This window comes from Elephas maximus, chromosome 7 (genome assembly GCF_024166365.1).
Source record: "Elephas maximus indicus isolate mEleMax1 chromosome 7, mEleMax1 primary haplotype, whole genome shotgun sequence".
Classification (NCBI taxonomy): Eukaryota; Metazoa; Chordata; class Mammalia; order Proboscidea; family Elephantidae; genus Elephas; species Elephas maximus.
Genome location: NC_064825.1, coordinates 88,313,692 through 88,326,866, shown reverse-complemented (window position 1 = coordinate 88,326,866; position 13,175 = coordinate 88,313,692). Strand labels below are relative to the sequence as shown.

At 33.7% G+C, this 13,175-nt stretch overlaps 1 protein-coding gene across 1 annotated transcript in view; it reads left to right on the top strand.

The window, feature by feature from the left end:
- The window catches only part of CSTF3 (cleavage stimulation factor subunit 3), an 84,339-nt gene that overhangs the window by 15,215 nt on the left and 55,949 nt on the right, over positions 1-13,175 (top strand). Inside the window, exons 2-3 of the mRNA XM_049890856.1 lie at positions 4,588-4,689; positions 4,808-4,903. Of these exons, the coding sequence (XP_049746813.1) occupies positions 4,588-4,689; positions 4,808-4,903 (198 nt within the window). The remainder of the gene's footprint in view (positions 1-4,587; positions 4,690-4,807; positions 4,904-13,175) is intronic.

The following is a 13,175-nucleotide window of genomic DNA, read 5'->3' as shown; positions in this document are numbered from 1 at the left end:
AGTAGACTTGATAATAGATCTCATTATTTAATGTATTATATATTACTGTATAAAACTTGTTTTAAAAACATTTTGATAATTATATTTAGGCATACAGTAATTGGTTTTCTTTGAAACCCTGTATAGTTTATGTATTTAAAAACATTCTGAGAAAGGGGCTGTAGGCTTCACCAGGCTGCAAAAAGGGTCTGTGGCACCAGAAAAGATTAGGAACCCCTGGAGAGCCATGGTTTTCAACCTAGGCTGTGGATTGGAGCCACCTGGAGGGTTTTTATTTTTAAACTGATGGGGCTTGACCATCTTTAAAAATCCCTTCACCCCTAGGGAGTCCTGGTGGCATAGTGGTTGAGAGCTGGCTGCTAACCAAAAGGTCAGCAGGTCAAATCTACCAGCTGCTCCTTGAAACCCTATGGGGCATTTCTACTCTGTCCTGTTAGGTTGCTATGAGTTGGAACTGACTGGATGGCTTTTTTTTTTTTTTTTTTTTTTTGGTGGTATGTCTAGGTGGTTCTAATGTGCAGCCAGGATTGAGAATCACTAAAGGGCTTGCTTATTTTATTTAGTAAGGAAATGTTTTTCTGTGATAGTTGTTAGGTGCCATCCAATCGGTTCCGATTCATAGCAACCCTATAGGACAGAGTAGAGCTGCCCCATAGCGTTTCCAAGGAAGTGGCTTGTGGATTTGAACTGCTGACTTTTTGGTTAACAGCCAAGTTTTTAACCACTACTCCACCAGGGTCCTTTCTGTGATTATGCTTGGCCAAATAGAAGATACTGTCTTCTTACTTTCTTAGTGTTTTTTACAGATTATGATATACATTAACTAATTTGGGAGGTTAATTTTCACAACGGGTCTCAAGTGATTTACTACCCTCTCAACAGACTTATTTGAAACATGAATTGTTGTAACTGAATAAAAGTAACTCAGGTGTAAAAAACCAAACCCACTGCTGTCCAGTCGATTCCGACTCTTAGTGACCTATAGGACAGAGTGGAACTGCCCTGTAGAGTTTCCAGGGAGTGCCTGGTGGATTTGAACTGCTGACCTTTTGGTTAGCAGCCATAGCACTTCACTATGCCACCAGGGTTTCCGACTCAAGTATGGATTAGCTGTTTTTAGTTCCTGATTTAAAGTTAGTTTCTTGTTATCAGTTTTAGAGCTCTGGTGGTGCAGTGGTTAAGCTCTTGACTGCTAACCAGTCAGCAGTTCGAACCCACCAGCTACTCTTTGGGAGAAAGATATGGCAGTCTGCTTCCATAAAGATTACAGCCTTGGAAACACTATGGTGCTTGGGCACTTGTACTCTCTTGTGTAGGATCCCCGTGAGTCAGAATCGACTTGATGGCAATGGGTTTGGTTTTATCAGTTTTATATATACAGAAGAGTAGAATATACAGTATAAAGTAAGTTTCTCTGTATATCAACACTCCTACAAAGAAGCAGTCCTTTCACCAGTTTCCTGTGTATTTTAAATGCATTCTAGATGGGAGGGTGTGTGTATGTCTCCCCTGTCTGCCCCCACTTTTTTCTGTAGAGATTGTTTCATGTTACTGCTTACAGGTCTGCTCTTCCTTACTCTTTTCATTGCTAGTTGCCATCGAGTCAGCTCCGGCTCACAGCCACCTTCACAATTGTTGGTATGTTTGAGTCCATAGTTTGTGGCTATTCAGTCTGTCTCACTGAGGATTTTCCTCATCTGTGTTGGCCCCCTGCTTTACCAAACGTGATGTCTTTTTCTAATGATTGGTCTTTCCTGATGAGGTGTCCAAAGTTAGCAACCCGAAGCCTTGCCATCTTAGTTTCTAAGGAATATTCTAGTTGTAAAAGTTTGTCAGTTTGTCATACTGTGGTGGCTTGTGTGTTGCTGTGATGCTGGAAGCTGTGCCACCTGTATTTCAAATACTAGTAGGGTCACGCATGGTGGACAGGTTTCAGAGGCACTTCCAGACTAATAGAGTAGGAAGAAAGGCCTGGCCATCTATGTCCTAAAAATGGCCAATGAAAATCCTGTGGATCACAACAGAATGTTCTTTTTAATGACTACAAACTTCATAATTTAACTAGTCTTTTTATGTATTTTCCAGTTTTATGCAACTATACAAGTAGCCTAGCAGCTAACTACCCTTCAGTGTACATCTTTGTGTACATGTGCACAAGGTTTTAGAAGTGGAATTCAGGGTCAAAAGTTCATTTTAAATTTTAATCAGTATTGCTGCTGGCCCCTACCACTAGTGTGAGAATGTCGTGTTTCTTCATATCCTTGCCAATGCAATGTTAATTATAAAACTTTTGCATTTCTTATGAGTGTTTAAAAGTTGTATTTCCTTTTGTGCTAACTAAACTTTGCCCATTTTCTTTTTGAATTGCTAGTCTCATTATTGACTGGAATTTCTATTAATAAACTTAGTCCTGTGTCATGTATTGGAGATGTTTTTTGTTTGTCATTTGACTTTAGTTATGATACTTTCCTCATGCACAAATTTAAACTTTTTATTTAGTTTTTTCAAAGACTTCTGAAGAGCCTTTCCCATGCTAAATTTCACCATGTGTGTTCTTGTACTTTTGTTTTTAATGTTTAAAATCTTCGATCTATCTGAAACTTACTTTGGGAGAAAGAGTAAAGTAGGAATTCAACTTTTTTTTCCCCAAGTGACTATATAGTTAATATACTTAACACCATTTATTGAATAATCCACTATCTGATATGGAATGCCACCTTTATTTGCTAATTTTCTGTATATTACTCTTTCTGAACCCCCCTGCTTCATTTATTGGTTTGTCACCGTTACCAAAGTTTTTTATTCTGTATCACTTTATAGGTTTTAGTACTATGTGGTGGAGCCAGTAGTCCTCCTTCATTAAACGTTTTTTTCCTGTTGTTTTTTGAGCAAGCTGTTTACGAAACTCTTGTATATTAGTAAAACGTAATAATTTTGATTGAAAATTGCAGTAGTTTTTTAAAACATTTTTCTTTCTAAATGTACACTTACCAGTGGTACTTAGGGAGGATTGGCAAGCTAGTTTATTCCAAAAAAAGTTTATTTCTCCCAGATAATTTTTTTTCTCTAAACATAACTTTTCTCAGTTTTTCCAAATGGTGTTTTTACAGAATTGTTTCATAATATTAACTGCCATTTAAAAAAAAAGTGAGGGGCAGCATCCCTCTTGAATGTTACCAGTATGTCTTGCCATATTACAGATTTAGAGAAGTCCTGCAAAAAATAAAAGTTTGTATAAATTTGGAAACCCGGGTGGTGTAGTGGTTAAGAGCTACAGCTGCCAACCAAAAGGTCAGCGCTTGGAAACCCTATGAGGCCAGTTCTAGTCCATCTTATAGGGGCGATATGAGTCAGAATCAACTCAACAGCAATGGGTTTGGTTTTTTAGTTTTGTATAAATTACCATTTATCTGACTTATTTGAGCATCACTTTCTTATTGTGGTACAAAATTCTGAATGACAATTTAAGAAATAGTACTTGTATTTATGCCTTAGATGGCATAAGGTGTTTTTTAGGTTACATTTTTGTAATAAAAATTTAAATGCTCTTAATATTAAGGAATTTGGGAAATATTGAAAGGTAAAAAGGAAAAAAAAACCCTATAAGTCATGACCATTAAAAGCATTTTAGTTTGTTCTTTTTCATCTCTTTCATTGCAGCCTTCTTTTAATTGTGCTGTATATATCATTGGCACTCCTTGGAAACTGTATGGAGCAGTTCTACTCTGTCCTATAGGGTCGCTATGAGTCAGAATCGACTCGATGGCACTGGGTTTTGGCTTACGTATCATTTGTGATTTTTTTTTACTTTATGTCAGTTAAATTTCCATGTTATTTCACGCTCTTGCTTTTGTGGTTCAGGATTAAATGTTCTACAGCAGTGTTTCTCAAACTGTGGTTCAGGGACCCCTGAGGGTTCCTGTGACATTTAGGGGATCTGTGAGTTCAAAGTATTTCATAATCTAAGACTTTTCTTGCCTTCACTTTTATTCTGAGTGTACAGTAGAATTTTTTCGCTGCTATATGGTATCATAGCAAATTAAGTGCAGAAGCAGATATGGGAATCCAGCTGCCTTTTTTAAAATCAGGCAGTAAAGAGATTTGCAAACATGTAAAACAAAGACGTTTTTCTCACAGGATTTTTTTCATAAAAATATGTTAACATGCAATAAGCTTATTGTGAGTGAATGAATAAATTTTCTTAATTTTAATTTTTAATATAAATTTTTATATAACTCACATAAACAAAAACTCTTTGTAGTCCTCCATTGTAGTGTGTAAAGGAGTTTCTGAGCCCACAGAGCTTGAGAACTGCTACTGCAGTATTTAAAAGATGGGTTTATTTAAGTAAAGAAAAAAATTTTAAGTATGTGATCACTTGATTTTATTTTTTATGTAAGTGACTTCTGATAAAGTATATACATGGGTTCCAAAAAACACGGGCCTGATTTATAAAAGACATTTTATGCTCTGTATTGTGGCACTGCATCCTGGGACTGATATATTATGCTTGCATTAAGTTAGGCTTGAGATTTTAAAGAAACAAAAACAGTAACTTTGGTTTGTTATTTATTAATTTTTTTCCAGGCAGCTGAATATGTCCCAGAGAAGGTGAAGAAAGCTGAAAAGAAATTAGAAGAGAATCCATATGACCTTGACGCTTGGAGCATTCTCATTCGAGAGGCACAGGTTTAGTGATATAGGATTACATTTTGTTCTCTATGGGTCCAATCACACTACTTGGTTCTGCAGTAAAATTTTCGTAATCCTTATATTGTAAATGCTGTTTATTGGTTTTCAATTTTAGAATCAACCTATAGACAAAGCACGGAAGACCTATGAACGCCTTGTTGCCCAGTTCCCCAGTTCTGGCAGATTCTGGAAACTGTACATTGAAGCAGAGGTTAATATTTTATTTATTTTATTTTTTCTTATATAGCATCTGGTGGGAATTGAAGCATACACTATAGTGATAGAAAACAAGTTAGGAACATAGTACAACTAGGACAAGGAGGATTTAAATGTCTCTTGCCTTTATTTTGTAAAATAGGTATGAAGGAGTAATTAAAATGAATTTTGAAATTTGGGTCTTTTACAAGCTGATGATTGTTGCATTTTGGAGTTGCAACAACATTAAAACAGTTTCAATGGTATTGGAGTGCTTTAGCCTTTTATTTACTTGTCATGTGTCAATTTATTGCCTCCTGTGTCATTTATTTAGAACTCATTTTTCTTTTTGTTCCTACTTACAAACTAATATGAATGGGATTATATGACAATACAGACATATTATCTTAGTTTCATAGGGTATTTTGAGTGTCTGGTAAAATGAAATATTTTTAAGAAAAAAAATTTAGATTTTAATTTTGTGAATTGCTTGGTTTGTCAATAAATGTAAGCACTTCAATAATTTAAAGAAAAGTTTTTCTCTAGGATAAAGCTTACGTTATGCCAGGAATAAGTTTGTGTGACTCAAGCCTATGTAATCATAATTTACCCAATGATATTTATTTATTTTCTTTTTAAACTTTCTTGAAATTTGAAGTCAGACATATTTACTTTAAAGAGTAAGGACCCCATTCTTGATTATGATTAGAAGGAAAATTTACATTTTTGAAGACCGGAGTTAGCAGTCAAGATGATAAAAAAGTGTTAATGTGTCGGTAAGAATTGACATCAGTGTTGTCATAACAGTTTTCAGGAATGGGGTGGAAAGGTGAGGTGGGAATAATTTATATCCACATTAAGCTGAAAATGATAGCCATTTCTTTATACTTATGCAGTATTCTTCTTTTGAATATTAATTTTATAATATAAATTCTCAACATAGTCAAGTACACTGCAGCCTCCTCCTAACATTTTCCACCGTAGTTGAAATTTGATAATGTGTGGGTCTGTTTTGGACCCATTCAGAGGGCTTTAGTCACCAGCAGTACTGAATGGACTTCAGCACAACACAGTCCGCCTGTGATGTGTCCCTCAGAATGGACCTAAGCAACAACAGATTTAAACTGAGGCTACAGTGTACTCATTGCATTTGTGCTGTAGTTTCCATTGTATTACTTTGTGGGGGGAAATTTATAGGAACATTGTGTGTGTGTTCAGTTATATGTGTGGTTGTGTATGTGGTATGTGTGTTTGTATGTGTGAGAGATTGTACCTATGTGGAGTCTGGTTGTACTTTTGGCCTGTGACCATATCCTAAAGTTTTCATCGATTATCCTCTGGGATCATTTCTTGCCTTACTATAATTAAATCATCATAGTAGACCGACATGAAATTTCAACAGGTGAGTGAATAGGCCTAGCTGAAGTATGCTGAAGCCAGTGCTGCTTTTAAAGCAAGGATCCTGGATCACCTGAACCTGGTCTGCATTCCAATTTTGACTTTACAAGCCACGTTAGCTTATATGTGAACTCATCAGAAATGAACATAATTGGTACATAATCATTTTTATATAGTGAAGTGTTAGTACTTTGAGTTTTAAAAATTTGTTTTCCGTTTCTTAAATATTCAAGCATTATCCATGCATTTTATTATATCATAAGTTAAATTGAAATTGGCATTTAGATATTCCATTCTGTGATTAAAAACACAGTGAGTCTGTTTCTCCCATATTCTAGCTATAAGATACAAGCTGCATTCTATAAAGAGGAAAAGACCAGGTGATATTCCAAGGGGCTGAAAGTTGTCTAAATAACAGGCTCATTTTATATATTTAAGAGTTGCTACCAGAGTTGCCTAATTTATTTAGTTGGTAATGTTTGTAGTTATATCTCATATACATGCAAATAATGTATTATGTATAAAACATTTATTGATAAAAAATGGTAAAGAATATATATGTGTTTTTTTTTTAATTTCTATTCCTGATTTAGGAAGTAAGATGTAAAATTGAGTGCTGGTATCAGAAATGAGTATCTTGAGTTGTGTTTTTCACTTTTCTGGTTTGCTCTTTGTTTTTTTTCTCACATTTTGTATTTTGTGATACTTCTGTGAAAGGCTGAAGTTTTCTTTGGTCATATCATACGGTGTGACCTTTAATATTCCTGGAGAAGATATATAACCTATTTACAATACTTTTTAAAAATCTGAAGTGATGATAAGAATGTCTTTACATTGAAAGTAATGCTAACAGTGTTTACATAACATCTTGTTTGCACTTTCAAGAATAAAGTTTTTCTAATACATTGTTGTAACTCAGTACTTCGTGGTGGGAAGACTAGTGTTTCACTTATTTACATTTAGTTAAACCAACTTGTATGACTCCAAATACATTTAGTTTTTTCCTAATAGAAAAAAAGTAAATACATCTATAATAAAGATAATTTGTTTCCCTGATGAAAAATTTCTTCTTGTGAAATCTAAAATACAAAACAGCCAAAAAAGGAGAGCAGTTTTTTACTTTTTTGTTTCTAAGCTTGAAATAGCGATTGAAAATGAGAGTATATAATTACTTAGGAAAGAAGTTAATGACAGTAGTTTGATATTGTTAATATTTTCCACTGTATTACCTTTTCTCATACCAGTGAGTGTTTAGCAATACCTAGCTACCTGTGCAAAATTTGAATGTTAAAAATGTCATCCTAAATTCATTACCTTTTTGCTACAGCATGGAAGTTGTTAGAGGTAAAATTCTCTTGTTCTAGTGAAAGAGCGATTAGGACCAACCCTTATGTGTTACAAAAATATAATTTCAGAATAATCTAGGCCAAATTTTAAAAGTGTATGTTACGTAGGAGATCACATTTTGCCTCAAGTGCTTGAAATGTATTGCATTATTCTTGTATTTCAGAAACGCTGTATCACGTGACTTAACAGTATCATAAAAGCAAACATTTGTTCTAAAATGATATAGTTACAAAGCATAGAGACTAAATGTAATTGTTATGATATGAAAATACTTTTGCTTTTGCCTAGTTTTTAAGGAGAGGCAACATTTTAATACATTTCCAGTCACTTAGTTGGTATATGAATGCCTTAAATGCAGTGTAGTATATTTGTGAATTTAAGAAATGCTAGTTTTTAAGCACTAGGGTTAAGTGAGGTACCCCAATCAGAGCCATAATACTCTTAAAAAAAAACACTTTCTAGAATGCTCCAAAGGGTCAATAACTATTACAAAATAAAATTTACATACAGTATTGCTGCATACTTTCATTTTTTCCCCTCCTGTGGTTCCTGTAGATTTTCATGTATGTAGGTAGGTAATCAGTGTGACAGATACATGAGCTATATTATTTTATTGTTAAAAGTAATTTATGTTGAATTGAGGCACATTGATACGAGATTTTCTTCCTGAAAGATGATGTTTTTTATTGGTAGCTGAAGGAAAAATGAAGATGGTAACGCTGCTGATAATAGCCACAATGTATCTTGCTGTCTATTAAAGCTGTAATTCTTTAATAAAAGTATATAGAGAATTGATTGCTTCTTATTTAAAAGTTTTTAAAAACGTGAATTCTTTCTCTATACTTGGTTTTTCTTTATAGATAATGGATTGTGAAGTATACATTTCTGTTTTCAAAATAACCTTTCTTCTTGGGAAATGGAAGTGAACTCAGGATGCAACATGAGTGACCTAAATTGAAATAAATTTCTACACTGTTATACAATGTTTTAATATCTTTAAATAGCAGTTTAAAACACTGTATTATCATGTTTTGTATATATTGAGCAATGTGATTTTTATATATAGGTAAAATTATTGCATTATCACAAATTTTGACAATATCTTTTCTATACTTCAGCTTGTAGCCTTTTTTTCTTTTTAAACATCTGTACTCTTTTCTTATAGACCTGCTCTTTTCCTGTTTGTAATAAATGTTGGTCCATGTCTGTGTGATTATTCAGATTTTACTCTAAAACATGATATGCTTTTTTTAATCTACAGTTTCTTAAATGCATGTATAAACGTGGAGTAGGGATGTAAAAGAAACCAACAGGAATTATTTGCAAACAGAACTGAGTAACTGATTTGAATAATTAAATACTTTTTGAAAAGCAAAGTAGATATTTGCATGTTTACTATTATAAAGTAGTAAACTTAGATTTTAGTTTTGTGGAATTGTCTTATCCCATCTATTTCCCTTTCCATTATTGTAGAAGAAGTGTCTGTTGTTACTTTCACTAACATGGCCTATACATTTTCTCCCTTGGGGCTTTTTCTTTTTATCCAAGACATTTTGCACTAAAACTGCAAAAGGATATAGTCACTTAAATATAAAACGTCTTTAAAGAAATTGTTTTCTAATCTTTATATCTTCTAGGTAATTCTTTTATATGAAATGTAGCTATCTTATTTGTAAGCAAATCTTGTGCTTATATTTAATATTTTTCAACTTTAGAAAGCAGACTGTAATCTTTCCAGTCATGATAAACTTTTATTGGGAAAAATGTAATTTTATTTCCTCTCTAAAGAATCTTAAATTTTTAATCCAGCTTCTTGATAATCTACTCTTTTGTGATACAGTAAGATATGATATGTTCTGAAATTGTTAAACAGAAAGGGGGGCATCTCTAGGTTTATACTAAAAATACATTCTGAAAGTAGTTATGAAACAGAACTATTGGCTCATGCGGTTTGAAGTTTTCCTGTGTGTAGTATTTTAGTCTAAAATTTTGGGACCTTTATGGAATGACATACAATTCTTAGTTTTAGTTTTCTGGTTTTGTGGTCATTAAGCTCTTAGGGGATCATTTTGGTATACAATCCCCCCTCCCCTATACCAAGATGTATAATTAAAGATAAGCCCCAGCATGGGATTCATGAATAAACATGAGCACACTCAAGCCTTTCACCATATTACGGGGTTAGAAACCTCCATATTTGGAAATAGAATTAATTCCAAAAGCCTTTTAGGATGCTCAGACTCTTTGGTTCTAATTTAAGCTTACAGGAACCAGGTGGGAATCAATCGATCTCTTGAAACAGACCTTTGAAAGTCAGAAACTCAGATATCTATTTTCTAATGTGTTCATTGTTTTTCTTTTATTTAATGTGTCCTTTCAATTTTGAAACAGTTATTCTCTGAATGAGTCTAGCTCAAGGCACTTCAAGGAAATAAAGATGTCCAAAGTACTACCAGTGGTATCTGTTAAAAGCTGTACTTTAAATAAATATGGACAAGAATGCATTTAACTTGTGCATAATTTGCTTTTTAAACCTTAAATTTTACTGCTAAATACTTGCTTTCAGCAACTCCATAGCAGACAATAAATAGTTGCTTAGTAGTATAATGGCATAATAGATTGGAATCTATAGAGTTTTCCTCCCACACCTCAAAATCTGTGGCAATTTGAATAGTCAGTATTGCTTCCAGTGCAACTTATTGAGGAACTCACCTGCTTTTCTAAGATTCAGGGAACCATAACTTGGGGTAAGTGTCATTTTGTATGCAAGAGATCTCAAAGGAATATTTTCCGTTTGAAAATGTGGTTAAGTGGTAGTTTTAAGGACAAAGAAGTTTCCGTTAAAGACAGGATTAAAATACTATTTTGGTATAATAATTGAAATGTCATGTCCAAAGATAAGGAATAAGGTCTGAAAGCTTTTTTAAGTATCCTGATACTTCTGATCATGTGATGTGTAAAATTTATTTAGGAATGTTCAGTTACAACCTTTTTTAATGGAGAATTTTAACTCTAACACACTGATGATATTAATATACACTCTTCCTCTGTCCAGGTATTTGTATATGAGAAATGATTTATTGTGACAGTTTCTACAACTTTTTAATATTGGAATTGGGGAAAGGATAGGTGTCACTTCATCATGATGGTTGTGTTGAAGTTTCACTAACCAAACTAAATATTTCAAATAGTACATACTTACAGCCAAAGTGGGCGTTATTTATACCAGAATTTTAGAGCTGAAAGGTAAGATAAATTTGATTAGTTTGTCCCCTTATTTGTACATGAATAAAAAGATTGTTACCTTTTGGAGCCAAAGTTCATAAGCTTCACTGCTTCAAGATTACTTGAGAAGCTTTTAAAACACACAAGCTTTCCAGTTAGCACTCAGAATGCTAACCAAAAAGGTCAGGGGATAGAACCCACTCTATGGGAGAAAGATGTGGCAGTTAGCTTGCGTAAAAGATTTACAGCCTAGAAAACCGTATGGGGCAGTTCTACTCTGTCGTATAGGGTTGCTGTGAGTTGGGATCAGGTTTGGTTTTTTGTTTACTCGGTCTGTAAAGGATGGACATGTTGAATCTGTTTCCTAAATGTTTTTAAGAATAGGCAGGCAGTTTTGTGAATTAGGCCATTAGAAGACAGTAATCAAACCTTATCGCTGTCCATATATCTCATACCCAACAGAATATTCCATATACAGTAAAAGCAATAAACTCATCAGGCTCCTGACTTGTTCTTTAGTGATTTGTTCTGTTATGATTTATAGGTCAGTATATAATCAAGAAATAATTATGTGCTTGCTAGCCTTGACTGGGATAACTTTCTTGGGTCGACAGTCAACATTAGCATTGTCATTTTAGCTTATTTTGACAGTTACTTACTCAGTTTATTCCTGGGTTTCAAACCTGTCTTCTGGCTCCATAAGCTTTTTCTTTCTTTTTTTTTTTAAACACAAAATAATCACAAATGTCAAGCCAGAGTTTGCTTTTAGCAACTCCATAGCAAAAAACAGATAGTTGCTGGGCATGAGTCAGCCTCTGAGGAAGCCCCAAGCTGCTACAGAATGGATTTAGGCTGGAGAATGTGGCTTATAAGAATTAATACAGCTTTTAGTGATTGCTAACTCCTACCTTTGAGACATAAGAATACTGTCTTCATATTTTTAGATTATTAGCTAACAAATCCATTTAAATACTGCTTATTTTGTATACACAGTGGAACTTATTTAGGGGGTGGAGAATGGCCTGTTCTCACAAAGGATCATTCTAGTTATTTCTGTAGTCAAGTTTCAATTCATTTCTTTTTCACTAGACCCATTCTAAACTCACATCCTCATTTTTGTGTTTTAATCTCCTATTTCTTTAAATAGCCTTTGGCAGTTTTTTTTTTTTTTTTTTTTTTTTTTGCCCTTGACAGTTTTAAAATCAAGTACAACTAATTGTAATTTTAGAGTGATTTTTCCAGCTAATGCCTGTTATCAAAGAATTGGCTCTTTCCAATTATAAACAGAATCTTACCAGGAATGATATTTAGGAAATATTCTGAGTATTCTAAATTTCATAAAACTTAAAATGTCAAAAATGACTACCATGTAAAATATCATGAAAATATTAAACAGACTGTTGTAGGAGAGAGTTTAAACAATTTTGAGGCTGTTGCCAGCAAAATAACTGTTTCCTGTATTATCTGTACATTTGCTTTAATTCCATCATTCGGCATGTCTCCTGGCTATCAGTTTTGGCTATTGTGTAGCAGTTAAGTGAATTTTTTTTAATGTTTTGTGGTTCTGGTAATTGGGAAATGTCAGTAGGTGAGAAAGTGCTTAAACTTGTTCATTTAGATTATAGATTAGTAGAGTTTAAGACTCAAATCGTATGCCAGTCGCAGGGAATCAGGTGGTTTCATCTGCTTTGTTAAGGGTAGAATAACAAATCGGAGGGTTTGTAACTTTTAAGGGTTACAAACTGACATTTTAAGCAATTTTTATAATGCGTTTTAAACAGTATTTTGAAATGAGATTTTTAAACGTACAGGAAAGTTGTAAGAATAATGCAAATTCCCAATTCCACTTTAAACAAACTAGTTTTTAAAATTTTGCCATGTATGCTTTACATACATACATTATATATGCACTTTTTTTTCCTGAACCATAGGTGATTGGGTTCGTGCCCTTCAATACTAATAAGTAATTATAACTAGCACTAATACAAACACAGTTCACTTATTGAACTCAGAAAATTTAACACTAATAGAATAATCTGCAGTCCATGTGCTAATTTTGCTATTGTTCTAGTAATGCAGTGCCCTTTATAGCAATAAATTGGTATCCCGTCTGAGATCCTTAGGTTTATGTAGTTGTCGTTGCACTTTAGTATACCTTGATCTGGAACGGTTCTTAGTCTTATGTTCGTTTAATGCTTCATTAGAATCAGATTATACATTTTAGCTGAAATTCTATGTAATTGTCCTTCTTGGGGCCTCTCAGAGGCACATGATCAGTGATGTCAGTTTTGATTTGGTTAATATTAGGGATACTTTCA